Here is a 19,327-nt window from a genome sequence, read left to right as displayed (position 1 = left end):
CATACCGAGGGTAGGGGAGTCCAAAACTAGAAGGCATAGGGTTACGGTGAGAGGGGGAGGTTTTATCAGCGACCCAACCGGCAACTTTTTCACACAGAGAGTGGTGTGTGTGTGTAATGAACTACCAGAGGAAGTGGTGCAGGCTGGTACAATGACAACATTTAAAAGGAATCTGGATGGGTACATGGATAGGAACAGTTTAGGGGGATATGGGCCAAATGCTGGCAAATGGGACTAGATTTATTTCGGTTGGTCGGCAGAGGCGAGTTGGTCCGAAGGATCTGTTTCCACGCTGTACAGCTCTATGACTGTATGAAGAGGTCAGGGGTGACCCTAAAGTCGCCAAAGAGAGCTTTTTGTGTGTTCGTGTGTGTGTATGTGTGTATTTCAACCTCACTCAGTTCAGAAACCGGGCACGTATAAGGCCCTTGCAAAAAAAGGACTCTTCTTAAGTAGGTTAGAAGGTTTTAATTGACCGTCCTCAGATACACGGTGACCCTCTGGGCCCCAGTAATCAGCTTCACAGGATTTTTACCAGCCAGGGAATAAAGATTGCAAATTTTGCCCTTAGTGAGCAAAGGATAGAGGACTGCGTTTGTCTCTGAATCGCCTTGGTAAACCCCGTCCTTTTGTTAAAAGAAATAAATGACTGGCGGATAATAAAAGAACGGCATTCCCCAAACAAAGCAAGTCAGCATGGCAAAAATAATTTTTATTTTATATTCAGATTTCATGACCGCACACAGTTTAAGGAAAACTACTACAACTGACTCCGTTATTTTACAATCCGAACCGTTTCTACCAGAATAAGACTGTGTGCGATTTTCACTCGCCCCTTGTTTTCCTCCGATAGCGAAAACAAAACTGCTGTCCACAAGCATCTGTTCAAACAACGATGAAAGGCGTTAGCTCATCCCACTTAGTAAATCTTATGCATGCCAACTCATACCAAACTGCTACTTTTACAAAAAAATGCAATAATACATTTAATTATTTCCAGTCCTTTTTTTTCTCTCGTTTTTTTTGCACCAAAAAACAGAGAATCGTTTTCTATTTACAAGGTATACATAAATTCTCCCGGTTTGATCACCTTAAAAGGAATTACACGCAGGACGATGTTGCGGATGTTCTTTTGTTGTTGCTTAAAAAAAGGGACAGAATAACTAAATCGAAAGAATGGTGTAAACATACACGCAGAGACAGAGAATAAAAGAACCTCTTCAACCGGTCCTGGATGGTTTTTAATTGCGTCCCACAGAATGTGATGGACCCAGCGTTGTTGGAACGGCCTCTCTCCCAAGATTCCTGCTACCCCACTCTCCTTAACACTCAGAGTGTAACAGCTGATTGATCCCTGTTGATAGCTGCAGCTTTCCCTTCCTACCCGATTTACATCTGTTCAGGTCAGTTCAAATACGGTGAGTAAATGAATTGGACATGCAAATTCAAGCCCTAGGCGAGAGACTGCCTGGCTGGAATTCTGGGATGGCAGTCTTCTGCCCTATATACTTAACGTTGTGTGTGTGTGTGCGTGTGTGTGTGTGAAAAAATCCTGACAATAACAGTTCTCAGTCGTTTGTCGGGCAATTGTAACACTGCTTTTGCACTAAGGAGGCTCTTGGAGGAGGTTCAGGGCCTTGCAAACAACACACATAGTGTGGAAGAAAGTTCACATAGTTATTTTTTAATCTATAAGAAACACCATATTATAGGGACAGTACAATACCATGTACAAGTTATAATTAGAAGTCTTCTCTGTCTCTCTCTCTCTCTCTCTCTCTCTCATCATCCTATGTGATTCTACAATAGCATTTAACAGAATTTCATGTCCCCAGGAATCGATGCTCGTAAGACATTTTCCTGATTTCAGGAATCCTGTGAAAGATGTTGGTTCAGGTTGGTCCACAACTGACGTGAAGAACATAGATCCCGTCTCACTGCTTTCTAATCAGTGTCTGATCTCAGGTCACCATGGGTGGATGCTACTTCCCTTCAGCTATTGAGCATGGATGTCCATGACTTGTCCTCCCATTGTTGGGTCACCGGGGTTGAGCATTGTGGGGCTAGATGCTGACATTGACATCCCAGGATGGGGTGGTGGTCCTCCATGCAACATCATTGCTGGGTGGTGGGGGTGTCCAGGAATGTACGAATGCATGGGAGGTCCGTGTCGTAATTGGGCAGGGTGAGGGGGCATCTGGGGAGGGGTGTAACTTGGCTGTCCCATGCTCATACCCATTGGACCACCCTGTGATACATAATCTCCTGGCATACCTTGCAAACCTGCAAAAAAGCACAGGGAGGCCTTTTAGTGAAACAGCATTGGTTCACTCTAACCCACCTACAACATTAACACACACACTACATCTCAGACAAAGACGGGAGATATGTAAAACAATTGCTAGAAAAGTATCTTTATCAATGCGCAATGCAAACATGTTTGGCTACACCTATTCTTGTAAAACAATGAGCCATGTAAAACAACTAGGAAAAATGACAAATCTTTTCTGTTCTTTAAAAAAATGCCATTGTAAAGGCAAACAAGACCATGCAGAAAATAAATATTGAGAGTAACATTTGAACTGCGTTCCTCAATTTGAATGAGACCCCGTTATTATACAAAACGTCGGGCTCAATGATGCAGTTTGAAAAGAAATTTTTAATTATACCGTCCCACTCTGAAAGTAGTGTAGAATATTGGAACAACATGCCCCTTATTGTTCAAAGCCCATGGTGGGGATGGTCACAGCAATTTAAGGGAAACTTTAATCGGCAATCTTTTTTTTGTTGCTGAAAACGGTAAGATTTCAAACTGGGCAAAAGAAAGAGTTGGGGGGTGGGGTGCTGAATCATGCCCTTGTGAAAAGGTCAAAAAACTTCTGCTCAGTAATTGGAAGGTGGGTTTCTTAACAAAAGCCTCCAAGAGAGCCAGGGTTGTGGGGGTGGGGGCGGTGGTTAGTGCTGGCCTGGCAGAGTCAGGGTTACTAACCATGTCTGATAAACCATACCTGCAAATCCTGCTTGGCAATTGCGAGTAAATCAATAATGCTCATGAATTAAACCTCTCTCTGTGATCACTAATGTCTGAAAAGTGGAATTTGAATTCAGGGGGGCCACCTTTAGTTGGGTTTGGATAGAAACGGAAAGAGAAATTAAGGCCTAAAACAATAGACCTCCTGCTTTCTGTGGGCCTCTACCTTCTGCATGGATTGTCATAGTTGATGGGAACTGACAGGTGTATTGTTCCTAAGAGCTATAAGCTCTATAATCGTCCAGGATTGGAAAGCATGGTACTCTCACTAAGTAGGTTCAATTGGCTTCCCCTCTGAGTAATATGGCTCTATGACTGCTACAAACACCTTGGATTCAGGACTTCAGTACGTACAGCAAACGGCTGCTTAATCCAGCCTAAAGGAACAATTGTGAGCTAATGAAAATTGCTTATAAAATATACTGTACCCACAGCTCCATAATCAAATAAGCCGATAATATTTTTGTAATAACCTATTAATTTAATTGGTCATGAAGCATATAATACATCATTTAAATTTAATTGACCTAGAAACTAAGAAACAATATTTAAATTAGCCAAGCTCGGAATTTTCATTCTGAGGTAATAAGTCTGTTGCATTCCTCAGCTCAATGGAATTTTTTTTCACAGCTAATTGTCAGGCTGATCTTTGATTCCACGCAAAGCACATATCTAGAATTTGCTTGGCCTTGATATCATTAAAATGGGCATTGCCACATGAGAGAGGACAATCAGAACAGAGTGCTTTCACTTCAGAAAACAAACTAGGAGGACGTCAATTAGTGACAAGCCTTTGAGAAGCAGCAGCGGAAGAAAATGTGCCCTTCTTTTTATGTTGCCGTTGCTTGATGTGGTTTGGTGTTTAAACAGAACTGCGTACTCTGCGGAATCCGCACGCATACATACGCATGCACACACACACAAACACAAGAATGGTTAGTTTAATTAAAACAAAAGGAGAATAATGCTCATTTATCATCAAGGGCAAGGGCAGTAGAACTCAGCAAGCTCACAGGCTTGGCTTTACTGGGCCCAACCATTCAGGATTGCATTAATGATCTCAATTTGTGATTACTCAAAAAGTCAAGTCCATTTGTCACACTGCATGTGATGGCATACTTAATTTGGATGTGTGCAATTAGTCTTAGCTGAACTCCATACACTGCTGCAACCTCCTCCATTTTGACCAGCTTGTCTAAAGAAAAAGAGAAAATTCTGCAACCCAAAATAATGCTTTCGCGAGTGGCTGGATTTCCTTTCTTTTTAAACAAACATAAATTTTTGATAAATAGAGCCCTAATTGAAAATGGGAGGAACTGGTCTCAATTCAAATTATATTCAAAGCTCCTGTTTTCTTTTGCTGTAGGAACATTGTTCGATTGCCTTTTTGGTGTCTCCCAGGTTAGTGTATAAATGTAACTCATGCATCAACTGTGGCTAGACAGATTTATGACACTTTGGGGACATGCTCTTTCCTCTCCTTGCACTGCTGCAGACTGCTTACATTTTGCCAATCAGTCTGTTGCTATGGCGACACACTCCCCCCTCTGGCTGGCTCTTGTGTTTTTTTGTTATGTGGCTAACTCCATGTTACTGTGCACAGTTGCCGATAACAGCATCAGACACAAATGCTTCCTTAGATATGTATGTATATGTGTGTGCGTGTGTGTGTGTGTGTGTGTGTCTGTGTGCATACACATATACAAACATGCACATTTTTCAATAGATTTTATGTCACTGATGGTGAAGTCAAGCAGCCACAACTAGGAGAGAGAAAACAGATGGCCTAAGAACAGTTTGGGAAAAAAAAGTGAATGCAGCATGAAGTTATGGGCGGGAACAGCAAAAAAAATGTATGAAGGAAAAAAAAACTCCTAGAACAAGATGTAAAATAAAGTCCCTAATTGGTACTTACTTCCCCCTGGTTTTGCGATTGGTTACCTAGCTGAAGATTACATGTAGTGCCATTGCCCCTCCATGCCCATATTCATGCCCAATCCACTCATAGGTCCTAGAAAGGAGATAAAAATCCAAGAAGATGCCAGAAAATGAGAAAAGTCAAAAAAAAACAGATAGCGCCAAAATGACCCCTTTTCTTTTGTTAAACACCAGGATCTTAGGGTCAAGCGGGATAATTGGATCCTGCAACAGGAGAAATCATCCCTTTTTTTTGTTTTAAAACCATTAGGTGCATAGAAGACAGGCAAGGCAAGGCAGGCAGTTTGAAGTGCAGTAAAAGATGAGGGTGATAATCCTGATGAGCACTCTGAATGGTGTGGGATGAAGATGTAAACACTGGTGAGCATGGGAAGGGTGTATGGAGGAATACACGCTGTACAGTGTGAATACTTACCAGGGGGTCGGATACCCATATGCTGCTGTCCATCCATCACAAAGCCTCCCATTGGCTGACCGTCTGGGTTGTAGGGTGCACCTTGGCTCACTGAGGATTAAGAACAAATCTGGATATCATTTTCCATTGACAGCGCTCAGATCTGATTCAAACTCTGGAACACCTTGTCTGAAGAGGCTTCATAATACAAAGCATATGAACAGAGTTTCAACTCCACTGAGTCATTTCTCACACAGCCATTTCAAAAGAAAAATAAAATCTTGCCTGACTGATGTAATCTGGCCGAGAGCACTGGACTGTGTGTGCTCACTTTCACTTCAAATGCTAAGTGGCTTACTATTAATTTTTATTTTCATTATAAATTGCTGTTTGGTACAGGAACTAGAAACTTACATCAGCCTAACGAGGCGAAAGTGTTGCCTATCCTGTTTCTGTCCTCTGTTAATAATGGTGCTAACTGGTTTGTATCTCATGCATTTCCCGATTCGCACTGAGTTTGCTCGGAAGCTGGATGCTACTAAAAACAAATTAGAAGATTCTGGATGGCCTTTAGACTTTGCTTTTTTTGGTGGAGATACCAGTAATCACTTTCTGATTAGATACCACATCTGCTCTGTATTTTTTTTGTACGGTCTCTTCCCTATCGTTTTATCTTTGGGAACAGTATGGAAACTCTGCTTTAGCCAGGACCCCGGAAGGAAGCTTGCTTCTTGCAGTTGGAAAATCTGACACGGGATGGTAAAACCAGCCCTGGAAATTTCCTGCCGCTGCAGTTCATCCTACGTGTTCTAGTACAATTAAAAATAAAGCACCCTTTCCGTTCAGCACTGGATGTTTGATGCTTTCCGTAGAATCATTGTGCGATACAAAAACAGACAGGCAAAACTAGGCCAACCCTGCTTTTTACAGAGACATCCAATTAATTCCATTCTCCTGCTCTTTCCTTCAAATACTTATCCAAATTGCTTTTGAAAGTCAATCTGCTTCCACCACCAGCTCATTTCGGGACACAACTCACTGCATTTAAAAAAAAATCAAGGTTTCCTGGGGTCACATCATGTTCTGTGCCAATCACCTTAAATCTATTTCAGCTGGTTGCTGATCATCTTGCCAGCAGAAGCAGTATCTCCTTAAAACCCCTCATAACTTAGTAAATGTCTACTAAATCGCCCTTTGACCTTCTCTGTCAAAGGGGAACAAGCCCTGGCTCCTCCGATCCCTCCACATTGTTGAAGTCTCTGAACTTTGGCACTGCCTGGGTCCTTCCCAAGGTTTGATAACCTTCCCAATGCAAGGTGCACTGAATTGGTTGCAATACTACAGTCTAACTAGTGACTTAGAAAAGTTTTACATTAGATTGTTGCTGGTGCTTTCTCTCATTTAGTAGTATGATCTTAAAGTGAAATAATTTTTTTCACAGAGAACTGTAGAGCCTCTTTGGCTTGTACTGTCTTCCTTGTCATCAACTTTTAAAAGGGCTAAACGTCAAAATGTAGTTCAGGCAGAGGTGCTAGACACTGTAGAAAAATGTCAAAAAAAAACTACGAGAACAATGGCTTCATTGTCCTTATTTTCGAATTGTGAAGCATCAGTTTTTTTTAAAAGATTGGAGATTAAAGATTCTGCATTAACAAAACCAGAAATGTGATTGTAAAGAACAAGGTCATGCTTTAGACACACAAAAGCATGTGAAGCTAATCTGCACACGTTCTGTCCAGGTTTCAAGCTGTCCTGCAATTAAAATTGTTCAGCTGGAGATTTCCACTGCACAGAATCCTGAGGCCCCGGGTTAAAATGACTGCCATTTTAGACAAGAAGGTGCTTGAATGGTTTTGCCATTAGATGGTTACAGTGGAGGTCACAGCCAAAGCTCAAGGCAAAATGACACAACATCACCTCTTAAATATCATCATGGCCATACTGATAATTCCTTTCAGAACCTAGTGGAGTGGGAGTTAAGCACAAAGGAGAATCATCGCTGCTATGCAGTTAGATGTTCATAAATGCCATATTAATCTAGCTTTTTTTTAATTGCTCTGATCTGCTTCTCCTGTGCTGGCCTCATTAGACCATCTTTCTTCCATGTTTGAGAAGCCTCGCTAGGACTTGGTACTCCACTGATGTCACTCTCTCCAGCGAGCAGTTCAGAGATCTAACACAGTGGGTCAGCAATGATTCTTCTTGTACTTTTCTATCCCCATTTGGGCGAAGGCTCCACTTAGCTCAGCGATGTTACACTCTCTCAGACTTTATTGTTCCATGTTTGGTTGAAAGCTGCAATGCTGCGAGAGGAGACCCAGATGTGCCTCATGTGCAAATCTGGAGAGGATGTGAACAGTTGTTGGGTTAGTTAATCAGATTACAACTGCTCATGGTTTATCTGAAGGGTTAAAGTAAACAAAAGCAGAGAACATCTCAGAGAACTGAGGATCTGCACCCAATATAGGGTCTTGGTAGAACTGTCTTGTGAGCAAAGTAATATAGGATCGCCTCCCTCAACTTTTTCATCTCTCTCTCCCCTTCTTTGTGATGTTCCTCAAAACCCATCTCTCTGCCCTTTCGTAACTACCACCTTTTATGGCTAATTGTCAAATTTCATTTGATAATGCTCTTCTCAAGTATCTTGAGATGGTCTATGAAGGCGCCATAGAGATGTAAAATCTTTTTGTGAAAGAATAAACAAAGGTATCCAATTATATGGCACTTTTATCAATCACCAGATGTCAAATAGTGCTGTCCATCCAATGAACTGCTTCTGAAGTGCAGTCACTTATCTTAATGCAGGGAAATCAGATGTCAATTCATGGAAAGCAAGCTCCCATGGGCAGCCAACATGATGAAGACTGGATGACCTGTTTCTTTTTAAGTAATGTTGATTCAAGGAATAAATAGTGACCTGAACACCAGGGATAAATGCCTGCTCTTTTTCAAGACAGTGCTTTGGAATTGTTAAAGCCTACCTTCGGCAACACTGGGCCTTGGTTTACCATCTCACTCAAATGACAGCACATTTGACAGGGCAGCACTCCATCACTGCCAGAATTTCCAGCAGATTTCTCTGTTCATTTTCACAAGTGGGGCATGAACCCATGTCAGAGAAAAGACTGATATTCCACTTTCTATTTTGCTTTCCAATCTGCAATGATCAGTTGGCTACGTAGGGATTGGATCCTGTAAATTGTGCCCTTGTTACAACACATTACAGTGGAGGGCAAGCAGTTCAGTTCACTGACAAGTGACTTGTTGTGACGAACACTGGTGATGCCCTGTCAAAAATCCTAAAGCAAGTCTTGATACTTAATTTTTGATTCATTGTTATTGTAACATGAAAAATGCATGAACATCCAAAAGAATTTAACTTAATGCACTGTTTTCTTTTTGCTCATAGGCAGATTTACTTTTGGTTGCAATATTTAATTAGATTGACAAAATTGTACAGCATACATCAGAAAATAAGCCAGGTATATCATGAAACACTTTTAGTGTAAATCAGTTTTGTGAGCTGTTGAAAGCTGATAGACCCGTGCAAACTAAATGGACTGAAGGGCCTATTTCTGTGTTGCAGACCTTTATGACTATTGGATTATTCCTTTTGATTTTGTTAGTCTAATAATAAATGAGATATAAAGCAAAAAAACTGGAAATATTCAGCAGGCCAGACAGTGGCGGCAAACAGAAAAAATGTCAATGCCATTCCATTGCAGCCCCTAAAATGTTAACGCTCACTGGTGTGTATTTCCAACATTTGCTGCTTTTATTCTGCATTTTTGGCATCCACAGGACTTTGTTTTATTCTATGCAAACAGATAGATATGTGAACTGTAACACTGGACCAAATTACACATTTATTCTATTTAATTCACATTGTTTAGGTAAAGACCCCAGAAGAGTTTGAATCTCACTTTATTCCATGTGCAATCAGTGTGATGGTGGTAACCCTTGATATGAGTTATGTTTTTCACAAAGCAAATGACACCTTTGTTTTAAATACTGAAAAATACAGGAATGCTGTAATGCTCTGACTGTGACTTACAAAGATGAAAATGCCCTTTTAATGAATTATGAAGTGCTAAATGACTTGACTGTGCCCATTATCACACCGAGAACTGCATTAATGTTAAAGCAGAGGAGAAGGCATATTAGATGTATCCCTTGACAAGGGGCATAAGAAATAATGGGACTAAGTTGAGATGGACTGTCTCCAAACCATAGAATAATACAGTGCAGCACAAAAAGAAGCAGATTCAGCTCATTGATTCTGCAAAGACTTTTTATGAATGTACAAATTAGAAGCAGAAATAGGCCATTTGATCCTTCGATCATGTTCTGCTATTCAGTAAGATTGTGACTGATCCATCTGTATTTTAGAGCCCACATTCCCATCTAGCACTGATAACCTGCCCAACAAGAAGCAATCCACCTCTGTCTTAAAAATATCTCCACTGATCACCACCACCACCTCCTAAGGGAATGAGTTGAAACATTGCACAGCCCTCTAAGAGAGAAAAAAAACTCACTCATCTCTCAGGCAAAGTGTTGACCCCTAATTTTAAAACAGTGCCCCCTAGTTCCAGACTCACCCACAAGATGAAACAGCCTTTCCAAATTCACCTGGTCAAGTGCACATTCAGGAACTAATACACTTCAATCAAATCACATCTCACTCTCTTAAACCCCAGTGAAAACAAGCACCGATAACGAGGTGTGGAGCTCGATGAACACAGCAGGCCAAGCAGCATCATAGGAGCAGGAAGGCTGATGAAGGGTCTAGGCCCGAAACATCAGCTTTCCTGCTCCTAAGATGCTGCTTGGCCTGCTGTGTTCATCCAGCTCTACACCTTGTTGTCACAAATTCTGCAGCATCTGCAGTTCCTATTATCTCTGAAAACAAGCCCAGTCTGTCCAATCGTTCCTCATAAGACAACTCAATCATTCCAGGTCTCAATAAAAACGGGGAGAACTGCTACAAATCAGGAACAAAAACAGAAGTTGCTGGAAAAGCTGAGCAGGTCTGGCAGCATCTGTGTAGAAAATTCAGAGGGTTTGTTTTGGGTCTGGTTCTGAGGAAGGGTCATAAGACCCAAAACATTAACCCTGATATTTTCTTCACAGATGCTGCCAGACCTGCTGCGCTTTTCCAGCAACTTCTGTTTTCCTTCCAGGTGTCAGTCCGGTAAACCTCCTCTGAACCAGCTTCAACAATTTACAGCCTTAGATAACGAGACTCACACTGTGTTCAAGATATAATCTCACTAACGCCTTATACAATTGAAGTGTAAGGTTCTTTTATGTGCCGTCCCTCTTGTAACAAAATACAGCATTCCATCAGCCTAACCACTTGTTGTGGTTGAACTCTAACTCTTTGTGATTCATGAACTTGAACACTTAGACCCTTCTGCACCTCAGAATTTTGCAGCCCTTTTAAGTAATAGTGTGATTTTTAAAAATTCTTTCTGCCAGAGTGAATGACTACACATATCGTGTATCTGTCAAATTTTTGCCCATTCACTTAACCTATGTGTATCTGTCTTCACCCTTGCTGTGGGATCTTCACAACACGTTGCCCTACCCACCTATGTATCATCTGCAAATTCAGTCACCATGCCATCAATCTCCTCATTTAAGTCATTCATATACAATATAAAAGGTTGAAGGCCCAGCACAGCCACACACAGGAACCCACTCATCATATTCTGCCAATCAGGGAAAGACCCATTTGTGCATACAAGATAACAAGGTGTAGAGCTGGATGAACACAGCAGGTCAAACAGCATCATAGGAGCAGGAAAGCTGACATTTCGGGCTGAGACCAATACTCTGTTTTCTGCCAGCGAGCCAATTGTCTCAACACCCTGGTATAGTATACTCTACACCACGACCTCTGACTTTGCATAACAGCATTTTATGGAAAACCTTGCCTTCTGAGAATCTAAGTACATCAATGACAAATCCCCTTTCACAAAACCTTGCTGATTCTTCCTGGTTACCTTGGGTTTTTGATCATCTATAACATTCTAACAGGACTAGAAAGGATAAATGCAGGAAGGGGGTTCTCGATGACCAGCAAATCCAGAACCAGGGGTCACAGTTTAAGGATTTGGGCTAGGCCATTCTGGTCTGAAATGAGGAGAAATGTCTTTACCCAGAGTGGGAGCCTGTGGAATTCTCAGTCACAAAAAGTGGTTGAGACCAAAATATTGAATGTTTCTGAGAAGGAGTTAAATACAATAGTTCTTAGGGCTATAGAATCAAATGAAAAGGGGAGAAAGCAGGAACAGGTGACCGAGTGGGATGAACATTCATGATCATATTGAATAGGAGTGTAAGCTCAAAGGGCTGAATGGCCTACGTCTGCTCCTATTTTCCATGTTTCCATGTTTTTCCAAGGGCCATTCATAACCTCCTTAATGACGGATTCAAACACCTTCCCCGTGACAGATGTGAAACTAATTGGGCTATAAAAATTTCCTGTTTTCTGCTTCACTCCCTTCTTGAAGACAGGGGTAATATTACTACTTTTCAGTCAGATGGAACCTTTCCAGAATCGAATGAGCTCTGTAATATTAACACCAATGCAGCTATCACCTCATTCGCATCCTCTGTTAAGACCATTAGATGAAGCCCATCAAGACTCAGAGATTCATAATCCACAGCTCCCTCAGTTTGCTTTATGCTGCTGATTATAATTCCACAAACTCGTCTCCTCTTTTCTCCTCATTTGCTGCTACAATCGGGAAGGCTTCTCGATCCTATACAGAAGAATGTTGTTAAAGATCCCTGTGGATTCTGGGAGATCAAGGCCCACATCACCAGAGGCAGAGGTTCTGTTCATCCCCTACAAAGCTGAGCTTTTTTTCTATTCATTGGTGGGATGTGGGCGTTGCTGACAGGGTCAGCATTTATTACCCATCCCTAGTTGCCCTTGAGAAAGTGGTGATGAGCTGCCTTCTTGAACCACTGCAGCCCGCATGCTTTGGGAGACTCATATTGCCATTACGGAGTGAGTTCCAGGATTTTGACCTTGTGACAGTGAAGGAATGGTGATACATTTCCAAGTCTAGAAAAGGGCTTTCTTCTCTCAGAGGGTAATAAATGCGTGAAATTCTTAACAATGGATGATTGTCGAAGCTGGGTCATTAAGTATATTGAAGCCTACGGAAACCAAGGGTTATGGGGAAAAGGCAGGAAAGTGCAACTGAGGATTGCCAGATCAGCCATGGTCTCATTGAATGGTGAGAGCAGACCTGATGGGCTGAATGGTCTACTTCTGCCTCATTATCTTGTGATCAATGCAAAATCCCCTTCTGCACTTTCCCTGCACAGGAGAATTGTGAGATCTATTCATGTTCACATTATGGTGTGATGGAATGGCTCATGTATGTTCATACAGCTGGGAATGCTAATGTCACCAGGTTAGTTATCCAGAGCACTAGATTGATGTTCGAGAGGCAGTGGTTCAAAACCCATCAAGGCAACAGGAGAATTTAAATCAGTTTAGAGATAAATCTGGAGTAAGAACCTAGTATCAGTAAATAGTGGCCATAAAACCATCAGATTGTTATTTTACAAAAAAAACACCTGGTTCACTGGTGCCACTGTTACCTGGTCTGGCCGACATGTAACTTCTGACCCACAGTTTTGTGGTTATCTGTTACCTGCTCTCTGAGTTAAAGGCGACCAAAAATGGACAACAAAAGCCAACCTTGCTCTCATACCCTAGAATGGAAAGGGCATCACTGTGTTGATGAAAAGATCTCCTCCAGGAGTGGGTATATGTGTAACCATCACCTTAAAGCTCTGTCTTACCTGTTTAAAAATATCCCCACAACATGACCAACTCTTAGAAGTGAGATGGACAGAAGTTTGTCTAGAAGGGGCTGTTCGGGGGTGATGAAACCAGGCTGTACAGATTACCCACAGTGTGAACAAATGCTGGAACATGCTCAGATGGTCTCCCCTTGTTTGTAACATTCAGCCAATTCCAACATAAACATGAGGTAATAAAATGTGAGGCTGGATGAACACAGCAGGCCAAGCAGCATCTCAGGAGCACAAAAGCTGACGTTTCGGGCCTAGACCCTTCATCAGAGAGGGGGATGGGGGGAGGGAACTGGAATAAATAGGGAGAGAGGGGGAGGCGGACCGAAGATGGAGAGTAAAGAAGATAGGTGGAGAGGGTGTAGGTGGGGAGGTAGGGAGGGGATAGGTCAGTCCAGGGAAGACGGACAGGTCAAGGAGGTGGGATGAGGTTAGTAGGTAGCTGGGGGTGCGGCTTGGGGTGGGAGGAAGGGATGGGTGAGAGGAAGAACCGGTTAGGGAGGCAGAGACAGGTTGGACTGGTTTTGGGATGCAGTGGGTGGGGGGGAAGAGCTGGGCTGGTTGTGTGGTGCAGTGGGGGGGCGGGGATGAACTGGGCTGGTTTAGGGATGCAGTGGGGGAAGGGGAGATTTTGAAACTGGTGAAGTCCACATTGATACCATATGGCTGCAGGGTTCCCAGGCGGAATATGAGTTGCTGTTCCTGCTCCCCCCACTGCACCACACAACCAGCCCAGCTCTTCCCCCCCACCCACTGCATCCCAAAACCAGTCCAACCTGTCTCTGCCTCCCTAACCGGTTCTTCCTCTCACCCATCCCTTCCTCCCACCCCAAGCCGCACCCCCAGCTACCTACTAACCTCATCCCACCTCCTTGACCTGTCCGTCTTCCCTGGACTGACCTATCCCCTCCCTACCTCCCCACCTACACCCTCTCCACCTATCTTCTTTACTCTCCATCTTCGGTCCGCCTCCCCCTCTCTCCCTATTTATTCCAGTTCCCTCCCCCCATCCCCCTCTCTGATGAAGGGTCTAGGCCCGAAACGTCAGCTTTTGTGCTCCTGAGATGCTGCTTGGCCTGCTGTGTTCATCCAGCCTCACATTTTATTATCTTGGAATCTCCAGCATCTGCAGTTCCCATCATCTCTGATACTATATAAACATGAGGTGGTGGTCGGTGATGAGGCATGGAAAATTTCCCATTCCAGGAATAGTATTTTCATGTAAAATCCCTACAGTGTGGAAACAGGCCATTCAGCCCAGCAAGTCCACAGCGGCTCTCCGAAGAACATCCCACACAGATACACCCTCCAACCTCATGCCTGTAACCCTGCATTTCCCGAGGTTAATTCACCTAGCCTGCACAACCCTGCAAACTGTGAGTGATTTAACATGGCCAATCCATCTTTACCCGCTCATCTTTGGACTGTGGGAGGAAACCGGAGCACCCGTAGGAAATCCACGCATTCACAGGGAGAATGTACAAACTCCACACAGACAATGCAGTTCCACTGTCACTCCTTGACTAAGACAAATATATTCACCTTTGACTGGGTCATGGGCATAGTTTATATCTGGTCTGTTCACCAACTCAGTGAGACTGATAAGCTATCAGAGTAAGGTAAACAGGATATCTAACTAAAGGAACAAGAGCTAGGCTTGAATACAGGCCTAAATTTGAGATAGCATCAATTTGCTGCAGGCAGACTCACTCTTTAAAAGGCATACCATTGAAATAATTTCTCTACCCTTACCATGTACCTCATTCTCTATTAACTCCTTTTAATGACTCCAATGATGATTGATGCCTAAAATAAAACAAAGAAATGTGGATACTGGAAAACTGAAACAAAACCAGAACTTCCTCGAGAAACTCAGCAGCATCTGTGGGGAGAGAAATCAAAGTTAACATTTCAGGCCCAGTGTTCGACCCGAAATGTTAATTCTGCTTCCCACAGATACTACCAGACCCAGTGAGCTTTTCTAGCAATCCCTGTTTGTGTTTCTGATTCCCAGCATCTGCAGTTCTTTCGTTTCATTTTTCTGAAGAGGTATCACTGGACCCAAATGATGCTCCCACAGATGCTACCAGACCTGCCGAGTTTACCCAGCAATTTCTGTTTTTGTGTCGTTGATTAGTGTTCTCTAGTTAATCTGTGAAATGCTTTTTCCTCTTCAATGTCTACCGCCCCCATTAAGAAAACAAAGGTTGAGAAGACCTGCATGCAAACTAACTGAAATAAAATGGCTTGGGCTTGTACTCTGTAGCTAATGGATATAAGAGCTAAAAGTAGAAAGTCTTCATTTATAGGCGCACAAACATTTCTGTGCCTGGAGTGCTAAATTATGCCAGCTATAAGTAGGAGGTGTGAGACTAAAATTTGCACAGACAGAAACTCTTGACAGCAATATATTCTCTTGTTTGTGGTAGTGTTCCTTGAAGCAATCGTTATGCTCCAAAATACAGGCCAGATGGAGCTTTACATGCCTTTGCAAAGCTAACTATTCAACCGACCGTCTTAATGCTGGTTTTTTTTTAAAGTTGCGAACATGCAGCAACATCTTTGGATTTTAAAACAGTTGCACCCAGAGGTCAGAGGTCAACCGCATGAAAATGGAAAATCACCGAGTTCCAAAAAGAAATGGAATTTCCAAGGGACTGCAGCCAGGCCCCAGACTCTGTTGCCTTCAAAAAGAAAACACAGAAAGTTTGGTGGTTGGATGGGGGGGTGCGAACAGGGGAATGTGTTCCTGACAGTGATCAACCCAATAGCTGTTCAGACCGGGACAAATCTGGTTTCCATCGTGTGAACCCAATTATCAAGTTAAAACAAAAAGCCCTGTTCTCCCCTCCCCCATATCTGACCTGACCTGCCCTGGCACTAAAGATGTAATGACACAGTTTTCAGGCAGGGACATTAATGCACGAGAACATGCCCTTTAGGACCAAGCTTGGGTTTGGAATCCTGCAGAATACCCTGCCTGTTTTGGGTGAGATGTAAAACTGCTGGTTCGATTAACATTTGCAAAACTGAAATTCTTGTTTAAGCACAGAGAAACACTCAACCAAAAACTGTATTTATCTTACCCCCTTCCATGCCTGAAGGATTTGATTCCCAGCCAATTAAGTATTTTTGAAGTGTAATTAGTCACTCCTATATTATGACAAAATTAGACAGGCACCCCGAACTCACACAAACTGTAATCAGACAAATGGCCAGGTGATCTGTTTTAGTGATGCTGATAGAGGGATCAGTGATGGTAAGGACACCTCCCCAGCTCTGATTTCCAGGATAGCATCAGAATAAGCAGACAGGGCCCTCAGTTTAATAGTTCGCTCTGAAAGCACGCCCTCATTACTGCACTTCTGCCTTGCTGTTGAGGCTGCTAACACAGGGCTAACACACACTAAGAGGTTGACTGATCAGCACCATTGATGGAATTTCCCAAGTATTTGTGCACAATTCAATTTGGGTAAGAGGATTGGTGACACGTCCCTATTTTGTATTCCTTGTCGCTGTTCAGCGTCGAGCTGATGGAAACTCATTAGGCTGCAGGCCACAGCTTACTAATTTGAATAGAATTTAAATACATTTTTTTTAAACACAGCTCCCGGTGGGATAATATCAATTTAGTGAATGGATGCAAGTTGGGCTCAATTGAGTTCGATATCGTTGCCATTTATGTGTCACTAAGGGAAAGCTTTGCTTGGCCCAAGATGTTAGGAATTATGATTTATGAGCTTGGAATTTTACTGTCAAATCTGGAGTACCATACAGGATTTTCTGTTCTTCTTGCCTTTGCCATTTTTCACTTTTGCAACTGGTTATTATTTGCAAAGGTCCTGAATCTTTCTAAGACTGTCTTTCCAGGGCCACACACTAATTGTCCATTTTATCCTCAGGGACCTGCCTTGGGCAGCACCGAAACAGGCCATTTGTTCCAACTACTCACTGCTGGTATACATTCTCCCCCCAACTCTCCTCCCAGTTCTGAGGGAGGGTCACCGGGACTGAAACATTAACTCCGACTTCCCTCCACAGATGCTGCCGGACAGGCCGAGCTTTTCCAGCAATTCTTGTTTTTGTTCAAGATTTCCAGCATCTGCAGTTCTTTCAGTTTTTACTTTGTTTTCTCCTCCTATATTTTCTTGTCTAAAATCAACCACTGTGACAATCTGTTCCCACCTCATTCGAACCCTTGCCTAAGTTGCTCAGAAATGCATGTCACGATACAGAACAGGGTTACACACCCGTTCCAGGAGAAAAACGGCAAGGATACAATGAGTAACCACTCCTCTTTTAACCAAAAAGACTGACAGAGGGGGTATTAAAATATTTAATATTGCAAACGCATGGGACAAGCTGGAATCAACTAAAAGTTTGCCTCCCACACACAGAATTTGGTGGGTGATGTTTACAAAACAAGCAAAAAGCACAAGGGACACAGGGGAATTCATGATGCTGTATTTGCTGAAAGAGTGCTAAACATGTAAATAGATTTTTTTTATTCATTCAGGGGATAAGGGCATCGCTGGCCAGGCAGCATTTAATGTCCATCCCTAATTGCTCAGAGGGCAGTTGGAGTCAACCGCATTGCTGTGGGCCTGGAGTCACATGCAGGCCAGATCAGGTAAAGATGGCAGTTTCCTTCCCTAAAGGACATCAGCGAACCAGGTGGGTTTTTCCTGACCATCGACAACGGATTCATGGTCACCGTTGAACTGTTAATTCCAGATATTTATTGAATTCAAATTCCACCATCTTGCATTCCCTTCTCGAAATCCAGCCAGGCTTCTTGCAATATGCTGATGGGGAGGCGATGGCCTAGTGGTACTGTCGTTGGATTGTTAATCTCTAAATAACCCCAAGTCCCATTTGGAGGTTAAGATAAACTTATACATTCCCTTCTCGAAATCCAGCCAGGCTTCTTGCAATATGCTGATGGGGAGGCGATGGCCTAGTGGTACTGTCGTTGGATTGTTAATCCAGAGACCCAGATAATGTTCTGGGGTACCCGGGTTTGAAGCCTGCCACGGCAGGTGGTGGAATTTGAATTCAATAAATATCTGGAATTAATAAACTACTGATGACTGTGAATCCATTGTCAGGAAAAACCCATCTCGTTCACTAATGTCCGTTAGGGAAGGAAATTGCCATCCTTACCTGGTCTGGCCAACATGTGACTCCAGACCCACGGCAATGTGGTTGGCTCTGAAAATGCCCTCTGGGCGATTAGGGACAGGCAATAAATGCTGCCTGGCCAGTGATGCCCTCAAGCCATTAACGAATAAATTAAAAATAACCTAGACTTCATTGAAAGGGGTATAGACTACAAGAACACAGAGGGTGTGATGAATTTGCATAAGGCACTGGCCAGACATCAGCTGGAGTATTGTGTAGAATGTCAGGGAATTGGGGGAACAATGTGAATGCAGTGGAGAGAGCACTGAAGAGATTTATACGAATGGTTCCGGGGATGAGACACCACAGTTATGTGGAAAATCTGGACGGGCTGGTACTGCTTTACTTGGACAGAAGGCTGAGGGGGAATTTGATAGAAATTTTCACAATCACAAAGGGTCTGGACAGCATAGATCGGAAGAAATTACTCCCACTCGGAAATGGATCAAAAACCAGAGAGCACAGTTTTAAAGAGCTTTGCAGAAGAAGCAGATGTGATGTGAGGGATAAAAAACCTACTCTCACGGAGAGTAGTTAGTGTCTGAGATATGCTGCCTGGAAATGTGCAGGAGGCAGGTTCAATTGAGGAATTCAAGACAGGCATTGGATGGTTGTTCAAATAGAAATAGTTTTCAGGGATATGTGGGAAAGGCAGGAGATTGGAACTAAGTTTAATTGCTCAGTGTTGTGCAGACACAGTGGGCCGAATGGCCTAATTCTGCACGATAACAATTCCGATGTTCTGTCTCTCTCGCTTGGTTAACAGGAAGGACTGCAATCCAAAGCAGACTCTCTTCCTGGCTTACGCTCAAAATGTTTGCACCACAACGGAACCAGATCCAGCTTTCTCAGGGAATAGACAAAACAAAACCTGCACTTTTCTACAATGGGGCAACTGACTTGGCTGCCACACTCCCATCCCTGGCTGGTCCCCCAACCCCACC

General features: G+C 43.0%; 1 protein-coding gene across 2 annotated transcripts in view; it reads right to left on the bottom strand.

The window, feature by feature from the left end:
• Positions 1 to 691: 691 nt before the first annotated feature.
• The window catches only part of meis1a (Meis homeobox 1 a), a 222,024-nt gene continuing 203,388 nt past the window's right edge, over positions 692 to 19,327 (bottom strand). Inside the window, exons 11-13 of one of the 2 annotated variants that reach the window (XM_059648314.1) lie at positions 5,385 to 5,474; positions 4,947 to 5,042; positions 2,167 to 2,283 (exon numbers count right to left, since the gene is read on the bottom strand). In XM_059648314.1, the coding sequence (XP_059504297.1) occupies positions 4,984 to 5,042; positions 5,385 to 5,474 (149 nt within the window). In that variant the 3' untranslated portion in view covers positions 2,167 to 2,283; positions 4,947 to 4,983. Of the gene's footprint in view, positions 2,284 to 4,946; positions 5,043 to 5,384; positions 5,475 to 19,327 lie in introns of both variants that reach the window. The other variant, XM_048536129.2, reaches the window with a different exon arrangement.

The sequence above is a fragment of the Stegostoma tigrinum genome, chromosome 9, assembly GCF_030684315.1.
Source record: "Stegostoma tigrinum isolate sSteTig4 chromosome 9, sSteTig4.hap1, whole genome shotgun sequence".
NCBI lineage: Eukaryota > Metazoa > Chordata > Chondrichthyes > Orectolobiformes > Stegostomatidae > Stegostoma > Stegostoma tigrinum.
Note: the sequence above shows the minus strand (reverse complement) of the source record. Positions and strands in the feature narration are given on the sequence as shown.